The sequence below is a fragment of the Giraffa tippelskirchi genome, chromosome 2 (genome assembly GCF_054371585.1).
Source record: "Giraffa tippelskirchi isolate mGirTip1 chromosome 2, T2T-mGirTip1v1.2.pri, whole genome shotgun sequence".
In the NCBI taxonomy this organism is placed as follows: Eukaryota; Metazoa; Chordata; class Mammalia; order Artiodactyla; family Giraffidae; genus Giraffa; species Giraffa tippelskirchi.
In genome coordinates, this window is record NC_137276.1 from 191,772,243 (window position 1) to 191,785,454 (window position 13,212).

Sequence of the window (13,212 nt, forward strand, 5' to 3'; positions counted from 1 at the left end):
CTAAAGCGACTTAGCAGCAGCAGCAGCAGTCAGTTCCAGGAGTACTGACTACCCCACTCTGTTATTTTCTCATGATTTTTCTCCGCATGTGCTTTGTTCTCCATGCTCCTCTTACTACTGACTGGTTGCCCTTTAACTGCTGTTTTATTTTGCTTTCCATTCTTTTCGAACATTTACTTGCACATGACTTTGGTTTATCAGATCTCCTCTGCTCTACTTTTTCATGCATGAATATTTAAGTGTATCTTTATGGCAGAAATTTCTGATTGTAATTCTCTTCAGCTCTGAACTTGGAAACCCTAAATTCTTAAAAAAGGATGTGACTGATTTAGCCACTTGTGGAAATCATATGTGAGAGGTGACAGGTAGCTGATTAGCCATTAATTGGATGTCTTTTGACCAGGTGTCTACCTTTGTCTCATTAAGTTACAGTTGAGGGAATAGGACATCCAGGCACTAACCATAGTGGAGACTCCTCAATGTGCCTCTTGGTTAATTTACTTAGAAGATGGTATGAGAAGGACAAACTCTAAAATTTCTCTGGGCTTCCTAGATGGCTCAGTGGTAAAGAATCCACCTACTAATGCAGGAGATGCAGGTTCAATCCCTGAGTGGAAAAGATCCTTTGGGGAAAGAAATGGCAACTCACTCCAGCATTCTTGCCTCAGAAATTACATGGAGGGAGGAGCCTGGTGGGCTACAGTCCATAGGGTTACAAAAGAGTCAAACACGAATTAGCAACTAAATAACATTTATCTAATTGTGTTATCTAATGTGTGCAACATTTCTAATATACTTATTTCAATAAGGGAGTTTTGGGTCTTGGGTGGACTACTCTATATTTTATGGGTATCTGGTCCCATCACTTCCTGGCAAATAGATGGGGAAACAACGGAAACAGTGACAGACTTTATATTTTTGGGCTCCAAAATCACTGCAGATGGTGACTGCAACCATGAAATTAAAAGATGCTTGCTCCTTGGAAGAAAACTTATGATCAACCTAGACAGCATATTAAAAAGCAGAGAAATTACTTTGCCAACAAAGGTCCATTTAGTCAAAGTTACAGTTTTTCCAATAGTCATGTATGGATGTGAGAGTTGGACTATAAAGAAGCTGAGAACCAAAGAATCGATGCTTTTGAACTGTGGTGCTGGAGAAGACTCTTGAGAGTCCGTTGGACTGCAAGCAGATCCAACCAGTCAATTCTAAAGGAAATCAGTCCTTAATATTTATCAGAAGGACTGATGCTGAAGCTGAAACTCCAATACTTTGGCCACTTGATGCGAAGAACTTACTCATTGGAAAAAATCCTGATGCTGGGAAAGATTGAAGGCAGGAAGAGAAGGGGAGGACAGAAAATGAGATGGTTGGATGGCATCACTGACTCGATGGACATGAGTTTGAGCAAGCTCCGGGAGTTGGTGATGGACAAGGAAGCTTGGTGTGCTGCAGTCCATATGGTTGCAAACAGTAGGACACAACTGAGCGACTGAACTGAACTCTATATTTTACTCTTTAGCTTACAGTCAATAACAAATACATGTAAGATGTAGTTATTAACAATGAAACATGAAAGAATAGACTCCAAAGAAATACACTAGAGCAATATTTCTTTAGTTCCTAAGAGAAAATAAATATGTAAATATAAACATGCACCAAATATTGTTATGCCACTGACTAAATGACTATACTTAATAATTAACCATTTTTAGCTTTGGGATATTCTTTGCCCTTCAAAGATGAGTTAATCTATTTTTTAGCACTTTCCAATAACCACATATCTTTTGACACAAAATCTGTATCATTGTAATAACACTATAACTAGGTTACGACTGCACTTGAGTAAATGTATAGATTATTTTACACTCTCCATAGCACCAATCACAATGCTGAAAATCAATTCATGGTACACTGAGTGGCTAACAATCCTGGCTTTGAGACTGAGTGACCCTGGTTTTAATACCAGCTAAATGTCACTAGATACTTGGGACGGTGATGTAACTTTTCTCAGGTTCAGTTTCTTTTCATTTGTAAAATGGTGCTAATAATACTTACTTCACATAGATATTATTTGGATTAAATGAAAAATATATAAAATGCCTAAGTATAGTTCTTACTGCAGACTCATGATAATAATTTGAATGTTTTCGGGGAGGATTTTATTAGGTCTCCAGTAAAGTCAAGATACGTAGAGTTAAATTTTGACAAGCTCTTGGGTGTGTCATGGTCTACTATTCAAACTGCATCATGAGAGACTCCGAAGTCCTGCTTTATTGACAGAATAACAGTAGTAATGTCATGCAATCAAAGGCATATAAGCTTGTTTCATTTTTAGATTAAATTGACTGAAAAATAAAACCATCTACTACCAGTAGTGATTGAAGTGATGAGAAAGTGAAAAATTCAGACATTTCTTTGTATAAAACCAGAAGGCAGAGAAAATTAAGCATAATCATAATTGTGAAAATCTATAAACAAAGGTTTCAGCCACTTTTAACTATACAATATTGATAATAGTTGAAAATGTAAATTAATCCTTTTGAAATATGCCAGATCATTTGGCTCTAATTACCAAGGCCTGCCCTGAGGAGAAAATACTTTACCAGGGCCCTAACTGCCTGCTGGGATCTGGGGTTTTAACAGAGCCTAACCTACGTGAGGAAAGGAACATACCCAGCTCCAACCAGTTCCAGACTTCTGTGTTAAGGGAGGGAGAAACCCAACTTCAGCTCCCTCTAGCCATCCTGTCCACTTAATGAGGGAAAAGAAAATTGAGAAGCCCTGGTAAACTTCATAGTCCAGAGGTACAGGCTAACCAAAAGACTTAGACTTAATTATAAGACTATAAAATACTTTCCTTTCCCCCACACATTACCACCACTTTACTAAAGGCCTAGTTACCTTCGTTCCTTTTACCGAGACATCATGTCCACCTTTCAGTTAAAATTTAAAAGATGTACTGACATAAAAAAAATCACTGTTTCAAGAGAAGAATCATTGGAACCAGAGTCAGGTATGGTAGGAAAGCTAGAATTATCAGACCAGGAATTATTAAAATCTGTGGTAAATATGCTAAGGGCTTTAGTGGTAACTTAGACAACAGCAAATAAGAGAGGGATGATGTAGTAAGCAAAGAGATGAAAATCCTAAGAACAAATCAAACAGTAATGGTAGAGATCAAGAACAATATAATGGAAAATGAAGACTGCCTCTAAGTGGCTCATTAGCAGACTCAACTGAGGCAAGAATCTCTGAGTACCAGGCTAGGACAATGGAAACTTTTGAAACTGAAAAGTAATTTCTTTCAAATGTGAAACAATATGATTGAAATTAATCTGACAGACATTTAGAAAACCACCATATACATTGTTAAGTTTCTCAGAGGAAAAAAATAAAAACTATTTAGGTATCAGTTTTGAAAACAGAAATTGACATCCATTTTTAACATTAAATTATCACTAAAAAACAAGTGAGTTCCAGAAAAACACCTATTTCTGTTTTACTGACTATGCCAAAGCCTTTGACTTTGTGGATCACAATAAACTGTGGAAAATTCTGAAAGAGATGGGAATACAAGACCATCTGACCTGTCTCTTGAGAAACCTGTATGCAGGTCAGGAAACAACAGTTACAACTGGACATGGAACAAGAGAGTGGTTCCAAATAGGAAAAGGAGTACATCAAGACTGTATATTGTCACCGTGCTTATTTAACGTATATGCAGAGTACATCATGAGAAAAGCTGGGCTGGAAGAAAAGCTGGCTGGAATCAAGATTACTGGAAGAAACATCAATAACCTCAGATATGCAGATGACACCACCCTTATGGCAGAAAGTGAAGAAGAACTAAAGAAAGTGAAAGAGGACAGTGGAAAAAGTTGACTTAAAACTCAACATTCAGAAAACAAACATCATGGTATCTGGTCCCATCACTTCATGGGAAATAGATGAGGAAACAGTGGAAACAGTGTCAGACTTTATTTTTTTGGGCTCCAAAATCACTGCAGAAGGTGACTGCAGCCATGAAATTAAAAGACGTTTACTCCTTGGAAGGAAAGTTATGACCAATCTAGATAGCATATTAAAAAGCAGAGACATTACTTTGTTAACAAAGGTCCGTCTAGTCGAGGCTATGGTTTTTCCAGTAGTCATGTATGGATGTGAGAGTTGGACTGTGAAGAAAGATGAGCCCTGAAGAATTGATGCTTTTGAACTGTGGTGTTGGAGAAGACTCTTCAGAGTCCCTTGGACTGCAAGGAGATCCAACCAGTCCATCCTAAAGGAGATCAGTCTTCGGTGTTCATTGGAAGGACTGATGTTAAAGCTGAAACTCCAATACTTTGGCCACCTCATGCGAAGAGTTGACTCATTGGAAAAGACCCTAATGCTGGCAATGATTGGGGGCAGGAGAAGGGGACGACAGAGGATGAGATGGCTGGATGGCATCACCGACTCGATGGACATGAGTTTGGGTAAACTCATGATGGATAGAGAGGGCTGGCATGCTGCGATTCATGGGGTTGCAAAGAATCGGACATGACTGAGCGACTGAACTGAACTGAAAGCTTACATTCTCAGAATTCAAACACATATACGTAGTTTTGGATAATTTCAATGTAATATAAAATGTACAAAAAATGCAGCATAAAATCAGCTACTATAATAAATTTATTCTTCCCATATGAAATGCATAAATTAACTATTAGGTATTCTATTGTCAACACATTCTACTTTGATTTTTCAACTTAGGAACAATGATATTAGAAAATAATAGGATCTGATATATTGAATCAACTATCTTTCTACACAGTTTAATTGCAAAATAAGCCTCTTTTATTATAAAAATCATTAGTCTTTTTTTCAATATAAGAATCATTAGTAATTGAAATGCTAGTTTCACTCATAGCTTTCATCTAGGCATGAATGACTTATCCCCATTTTCCTATCTCAGAGTAAATTTCCGAACACTGCTGCTGCTGCTGCTAAGTCGCTTCAGTCGTGTCCGACTCTGTGCGACCCCGTAGACGGCAGCCCACCAGGCTCCCCCGTCCCTGAGATTCTCCAGGCAAGAACACTGGAGTGCATTGCCATTTCCTTCTCCAATGCATGAAGGTGAAAAGTGAAAGTGAAGTCGCTCAGTCGTGTCCAACTCTTAGCGACACGATAGACTGCTGCCTACCAGGCTCCTCCATCCATGGGATCTTCCAGGCAAGAGTATTGGAGTGGGTTGCCACTGCCTTCTCAATTCCTAACACTAATTCACTATATTTAACAGATAAGATCACATACCTCTATGGCCTTACATTATTCAAACCCTAATGACAATCTAAGTCACACATGCATGAGATACATGTAATATACATTTTAAACCAATGTTTGGTATCTGAGAAAGTTTTCCAATCTCTGTCATAGTCAATATAAAATGCAGCTTACTATCCAATAGCAATTTTTCTTCCTACTAACATTCAGTTTTCCCTTAAAACTTTGTTAAAGCTTACTTTACTGTTGAAAGAGAAACTGGATTTTGAATACTGAAGTGCATAAGTCTGTGTCCATTCAACCTTGTAAACTAGATCTGATCTATATGCATACAGTAGCAGCCAAGAGAGGAGAGTGGGGAAAAAAATTCAGAGCAAGTAAATGTTTCATTTCATCACTAAAAATATTACTATAAATAAAAATAAATAGTGAAAATATTTCATGTGAGTCAACAGAATGCTTAAAAATCAAATTTTTCCATCCACGTTAAGTATATATAATTTTATATATAAATTATATAATATTTTATGGAATTATATTATGAAATACCATGCTTTAACTATCAGCTTTTATTAAGTATATATACCTTTAATAGCCACAATGTGGCTATGCAAAAACGTTATCTTTTCAATTACAATATTAAAACAAAAAAAATACATGGCTATTAAAGTTTAAGTACCAAATATAACTACTAAGTCTCAAGGAAAACAATATAAGGTTTTAATCATGAAAGCCTTTTTATTTTTCTGGTTAATAGCAGTTACTTTTTATTACTAAGAGGTAATAATTGAGACAAGACGCCCCAATATGACAAACTCCTACTGTTGTGTGGTGCTGAATAGGGACTGATATATAAAGGGTATTAAGGATTTGAATGTCAAATTTAACTAATATACTCTCTTATTGTATTCCTTTTCCTATTGTATTCTATATTTGTTAAAAATAGAGTAAATCAAAGCATCAAAGAAAAGGAGTAAACCTGAGAGTTAATGTGTCAAGAAAATTTATATAATTTTATTTCATACATTTTCAGATTATGAGAACAAACTCAAGAGATACATATTTATTAATTGCTTATTTTGTATAAAGTTATTGCATGAGCTATGTCTTTTGTGTTTCTTTTTTCTTAATAGCATTGAAATAACATGACTTCTTAAAAACTATCTGTTTCCCTCTCAGGAGACTTTCAAAATTGAAATAGCTTCTTCAGTTTTGGACACAGTAAATTTTAGTATTAACCAGTTATTAGTTACTAATAGCAAACAGAAAATCCAGGGCATCTGTCTATACTTAATATTTGTGAAAACATTGTATTCAGGTAACTTCTATAGTGCTGCACAAAATTTTTTATTCATGTAGCATTCTTTCCAGAGAAGGCAATGGCACCCCACTCCAGTACTCTTGCCTGGAAAATCCCATGGACGGAGGAGCCTGGTAGGCTACAGTCCATGGGGTCGCTAAGAGTCGGATGACTGAGCGACTTCACCTTCACTTTTCCCTTTCATGCACTGGAGAAGGAAACGGCAACCCACTCCAGTGTTCTTGCCTGGAGAATCCCAGGGACGGCGGAGCCTGGTGGGCTGCCGTCTATGGGGTCGCACAGAGTTGGACACGACTGAAGCGACTTAGCAGCAGCAGCTTAGCAGCAGCAGAATTCTTTCACTGATTATCATGGCACTCTGTTAGCTACTCTACCAGATCATCATTTTACCACCTTAGTGTAGTATACTGACAAAGGATAGAAAGGACATTTACAGGATAAAGTTATTAACAGATTTTAATTATGTAGATATAAAACACTTAACATCAGACAGTGAGAGCACAGTGTTAAGAATTATAACCACTGGTTCCCCAATTCACTGATGTATTCATTCTTTTCTAAAACCAAGCTCTATTCTCTGTACAAATACAATTATTCAATTTCACTCTGTTCTCAACATATCAATAATTGAACATTATTTCCTAACAATTTTCCCAGTTGTCTTTCACTTCCAAGTATTTATATTATTGTCTTAAACAAAAGAAAGCTTCAATAATTTTTGATTGTTCAAGAGAATTCAGAAAGTTTTTACTTTTATTTCTACTTAATGGGGTTGAGATACATAATATAGAAATCAATTCAGACACTGAAATTCAAAGTCTTCTACAATACAGCTAGACGAAAAGTACATTCTTGAGAAACATTTTTTATTGCTAATGATGGAGAGTCTATTTAAATATACTTAAATACACAGCATGTGGAAATACATTTAGTAAGAACATGACTCAATAAAGAAGTATGAAGATTAAAAGTACTATACATGAACTTAGGCTCTCAAATCCCTGATTCCAAACAGCCTGGGACATGCTACTCTGATTTCACAGAATTACAAAGTGCAGAACTGGAAAGGATATTTAGGATGGCCTGATTCACCCCCTTTCCTTTTGTCATGAGGCTTCTGATATCATAAGCTGAGAGTATTTAGGATCACATGGTGTAAGATGGCAACTAGAACTTAGACCCCTTGGCTCCTAGCTGAATGCAGCTTATCCTGGTTGTAAATTAAAATGGTAGTATTTCCACAGCATTACTGGAATTCTGGGGACTGCCTTCTAAACCAGTTTAAAAGTGACAGAGGAAACCTGTCACACTGCTTCATATTGTCACTTTATATTTTAAAAAGCTTCTGTAAATGACTCCCCTGGTAGCTCAGCTGGTAAAGAATCCACATGCAATGCAGGAGACTCCGCTTGGATGACTGGGTGGGGAAGATCCCCTGGACGAGGGATAGGCATCCCACTCCAGTATTCTTGGGCTTCCCTTGTGGCTCAGCTGGTAAAGAATCCACCCACAATGTGGGAGACCTGGGTTTGATCCCTGGATTGGGAAGATCCCCTGGAGAAGGGAATGGCTACCCACTCCAGTATTCTGGCCTGGAGAATTCCATGAACTGTATAGTCCACGGGGTTGCAGAGAGTCAGACACAACTGAGCAACTTTCACTCACTATCCACCATATCTCTTCCCTTCAGCCATACAAATTATTCTGAACATTCCTAAAACCTAATGCACATATTTAAGAACAGTGTGCCTGTCTTCAAGTCATTCTCTTTTCCTAAAAGGTGCTTCTACCCTCTCTTCCAGCCCACCTGTGATTCCTTCAGTGTATAAGAAAGAGCTGATATATTACTAATATGTTACATCCTACAACCAATTTTTCTTGATGAGAATTCATTTCTCCTTTTATTATTCTTTCACAAAACATTACTGAGAATTACCTGAATATACTCTCATTGGCACTAAGACTGTGAAGACATTATTTCTAAAGAGTACCTGACACAAAGAATGTAAAATAGCAACTTGTTAAACTGAATTCAGGACATGACTTTTTTTAAAAGTATATTTTCAATATTGGCAAAAATGAGTTGACAAGCATTTCAGAATAAATATATTTTCTTTTCATTTTGAAAGCCTAAAGAATCATTTGCTCAAGATTACTCATCTATTTTTCATATTTGCTAACCAAAGGTGCTTACGTTTTACTCAAATAACCGGAAATGGTTTTGTTTACCGGCACAAAATGAATGCCTACTACTGTAACTACATCAGTCAGTATGTTACTATGGGTAAAATGGGCATTTTAGGTAAAAAAAAAGAATAAAAACCAAAATCAGTATGAGATAATTTACTAAACCACATATTTTATATGATTGATACTGTAAATCATACATTATATGATTTCAAAAATATTACTTAGTTCATTTCTTTAAATGAAGAAAATTTTATCAATTTAAAAGTTATTACTAGGAAATACTTTATTCAGAAAAACACCAGATATGCTTTACGTCAAAAGATTGTCGAATACATCATCTAGTTGCCTTTACATATTTATAAAACCAACTGAAGTAGTATCTCTGAGAAAAGGCAACTTTAGTTAAAATGGCCATTCAAATTACCATGGCTCAGAGTTTTTCCATCTTTTCTGCTTATCTACTCACTTGTTTTAACCTATAAATAGCACCAAGTAAAGCTCTATTCATGCAGAATGCCAGGCTGGATGACACACAAGCTGGAATCAAGATTGCCAGGAGAAATATCAATAACCTCAGATACACAGATAACAACATTCTAATGGCAGAAAGTAAAGAAGAACGACAGAGCCTCTTGATGAAAGTGAAAGAGGAGAGTGAAAAAGCTGGCTTAAAACTCAACATTCAGAAAACTAAGATCATGGCATCTGGTCCTATCACTTCCTGGCAAATGGATGGGGAAACAATGGGAACAGTCAGAGACTTTATTTTGTGGGGCTCCAGTATCACTGCAGATGGTGATTGCAGCCATGAAATTAGGACATTTGCTCCTTGGAGGAAAAGTTATGACCAACCTAAACAGCATATTAAAAAGCAGAGACATTACTTTGTCAACAAAGGCCCATCTAGTCAAAGCTATGGTTTTTCCAGTAGTCATGTATGTATGTGAGAGTTGGACTATAAAGAAAGCTGAGTGATGAAGAATTGATGCTTTTGAACTGTGGTGTTGGAGAAGACTCTTGAGAGTCCCTTGGACTGCATGGAGATCAAACCAGTCAATCCTAAGGGAAATCAGTCCTGAATAGTCATTGGAAGGACTGATGTTGAAGCTGAAACTCCAACACTTTGGCCACCTGATGTGAAGAACCGACTGACTGGAAAAGACCCTGATGCTGGGAAAGGTTGAGGGCGGGACAGAAGGGGATAACAAAGGATGAGATGGTTGGATGGCATCACCAACGCAATGGACATGAGTTTGAGCAAGCTCTGGGAGTTGGGGATGGACAAGGGAAGCCTGACACGCTGCAATCCATGGAGTTGCAGAGAGTCGGACAGGACTGATCAACTGAACTGAAAGCTCTATTCTTGTCAGTAACCTATTCTCTTCATTAAAAGAGAAACGTAAGTTGTGTATTTTCTTTAAAATTTACTAATGTTGTCTGTCCATTTTACTATTTCCCTTGATTCACCTTTGTTTTATCTAATTCATGAAGCTTCATCCATATCTCTTATAAAATATTTCCATGTACTCCAATTTTCAAGAATTCCTACTGCTGACATTGTCCATATATGCATTACTATCTGGGTGATAATCTAAAAGTAATATAGCCTATCCCATCAGTGATATCCCAAGGTAACTGAGTATTCAGGTTACTTTTTAATGTCTGAATCCTTGTATTACTTTTCCCTCTGTAGTCTCTATGTATTGGTCATTGCCCTTTATCTTTACATTGCAGAATCTTAAGCAAAAAGCACTGAGCTGTGAAATGACCACAGATACATGTGAAGATTAAAACATGTTTGGCTTAGAAATTTTGCTGAATTACTTCCTCGCTCTGTGACCATGTAGAAGTTATTTAACGTACCTCAGGTTCACATCTTTCAATAGAGAAAATTTATTCTTGATTTCTAGGACTCATATGAGTAGAGTGCTTTGAACAAAGCCTAGCATGTGGTAAATGCTCAATGAATTTTTAACCATCTTTTCCTTTGCTACCTTATTCTATCATATTTATTTTCTACTGTAGTTTCCTTCCCTTCTTCTTTCTCTCTTCTCCTGCTCATTCTTTGTTGGTGACCAAAATGCACATTTCAGTCTAGCAGTATGTTTATCAAGGGGAGAAAAAAATCTGAATCAATTATGCAAATATTACACATAAGTAACTGGCTTTTCATAAAGTTTCCAGTCTTCCTCTGTTAGCAGGGCCATCATAAGTATACAGGCACTAGAGTCAGAAATAATGCATCATGTATTGAAGTACATCACTCACTACCTGGCCTATAAATTATTGGTATCTTTTGTTCCTTATTCTCCTTAATACTGGGTTTCTCCCGCAGGAAAATGGAACTAAGACAAACCTCATAGGGCCATTGTGAAAAATAAAAGGATAAAATTCTCATAGCAGTGTCTGGCAAATAGAAAATTATGAAGTAAACATCATTTTTCAGACAACCCTGCCCTCACTAATATAATAAACCAGACGTAGAAAAATTCCCAATTCATAACACCTATGACAAAATCATTACAAGAATGATAGTAATAAGTTTATTTGTAACTCTGTACATCTCTATGTTTCCTGGTTACCAGCTTGCATTAAGAAATGCAGCCCTGTGATCAAGCCAAACACAATTACCAGAGCAGGGGCACAACTCCTGCTGTTCCTCATATGATTCTTTGGCTATGATTACATAAAAGCATAAAATGATTACATAAAACCAGTGATAGTATGACTGCTAAAATTTTTTGTCATTTTTTTCAGAAAATGAAAAAGTGGGGCTTATAGACTACTTAATCATTTGTAAGTCCTTATAAGTTACTTCATCTACTGAGAAAGATGTATATCTTAGAAAGATATTCTGGAAAACAAGTTTTATTCACTTCAAAGTAACGTGATTAATATAACATACTAACTACATTCAATGAATACTGATGTATATTCATTTTAATGAAAATAAGATAATGAAGGTAAAAGCATAATCTTAGTTTAAAAGATACATTCTCAGAAATGGCCTGACAAGAACTCTATTAGATTAAAACTTCAGAAACAATAAAACCACAGGCTATAAACAAACAAATCTAAAGAAACAAAAAACCTGTTAAACAAAAGTTTAAACTCTTACAGGAATTTATATTTGAAAGTAAAAATTCTATGAGTGACTGTTGAATAACTCCTGACATAAAGGTCAAACTCAAATAGCATTATTCTAATGATTCTAAAAACAAAACCATTTTGGGTCAACTTCTCCTTTCAGATTTAAATTTGTAAATATAACATAAAAAAGCAATGTAGAATAGTATCAGGGAGAATGTCATGAATGAGAAGAATACAATTTCTAAGAAAAGGAAGAAAACCTAACCCAAGTATATCTGGAAACAACTGACTGCCTCCATTGTTGAAGATTTGTTTAAACAAACAAATCAAGGTAAAACGCATCACAAATTGCCCTTTTATTTTAGCTTGAAATAAAAAATGTAGAAATAAACTGAATGTTAAAATGACGCAAAGTATATCAAAACATGTAAAAAGTCAAGTACAACCATAGCTAAAATGATGTCAATACCCGAAAAACTATACTTAGTAAATTATACATCCTTATAAGCCTTTCAAAAGCAACTACACTCTGCTAACAAAAATCTAAACATAATGTACCTTTTTGAAAAGTTCAAAAGATACATAACTACTTTAGAAGATTCATATTTTCTAATGAACACCAAATGGAATCTGTAAAACTGACTTATGCTATGAAATCTAAAGTTGTTTACATACAAATATTCAATGAGGTTACCAAATTTAACATATACACAGAAAACATTTATTTTTAAAGAAAATATATGGGCACTATTCTAATACTACTATATATAAACAATATATTAAAGAACAATCACTAATTTAGAAGAAAGTGTTTTTATATATCATTCCACTGATTAACAGTTCTAATTGTATTTTAATCTTTTCCATAGGATTTAAGTTTTATGCTAAAATTCATACTTAAAACATTGAGCAATACTCTGTTCTTTTAACTATTATAATACACCCTAAAAACTCAACAAGAATAACAATTTTGAAAGATATTTAAACTTACCCCATTTAATGGATATGTTTTCCATCCTAGCTCTCCCAGCACAGTTGTTGTATCAAGCAACACAACTGGAATCAAATAAACAACAAAAAAAACACTTACATGAACTTCTTAATTGATGTAAATAGAAAGTAGTTATTTAAATCACTAATGTCAACTACCTTTACTATTATTCTTTGAATAACCTTTAATAGCTTTAATAAGTTGCATGGCTTACTGTAAAATTATTTATAAATACTAAAGCTTAATATATAATAATATTGAAAGTGAAAGTGAAGGTCTCTCAGTTGTGTCCGACTCTTTGCGACCCCAGGGACTATACAGTCCATGGAATTCTCCAGGCCAGAATACTGGAGTGGGT

At 35.6% G+C, this 13,212-nt stretch overlaps 1 protein-coding gene across 6 annotated transcripts in view; it reads right to left on the reverse strand.

Annotated features, from left to right (window-relative positions):
- EPHA6 (EPH receptor A6) overlaps window positions 1-13,212 on the reverse strand; it is a 946,574-nt gene that overhangs the window by 853,898 nt on the left and 79,464 nt on the right. For all 6 annotated transcript variants that reach the window (XM_081572572.1, XM_081572573.1, XM_081572575.1 and 3 more), the window contains exon 2: window positions 12,855-12,919. In XM_081572572.1, coding sequence (XP_081428698.1) covers window positions 12,855-12,919 — 65 coding nt within the window. The remainder of the gene's footprint in view (window positions 1-12,854; window positions 12,920-13,212) is intronic.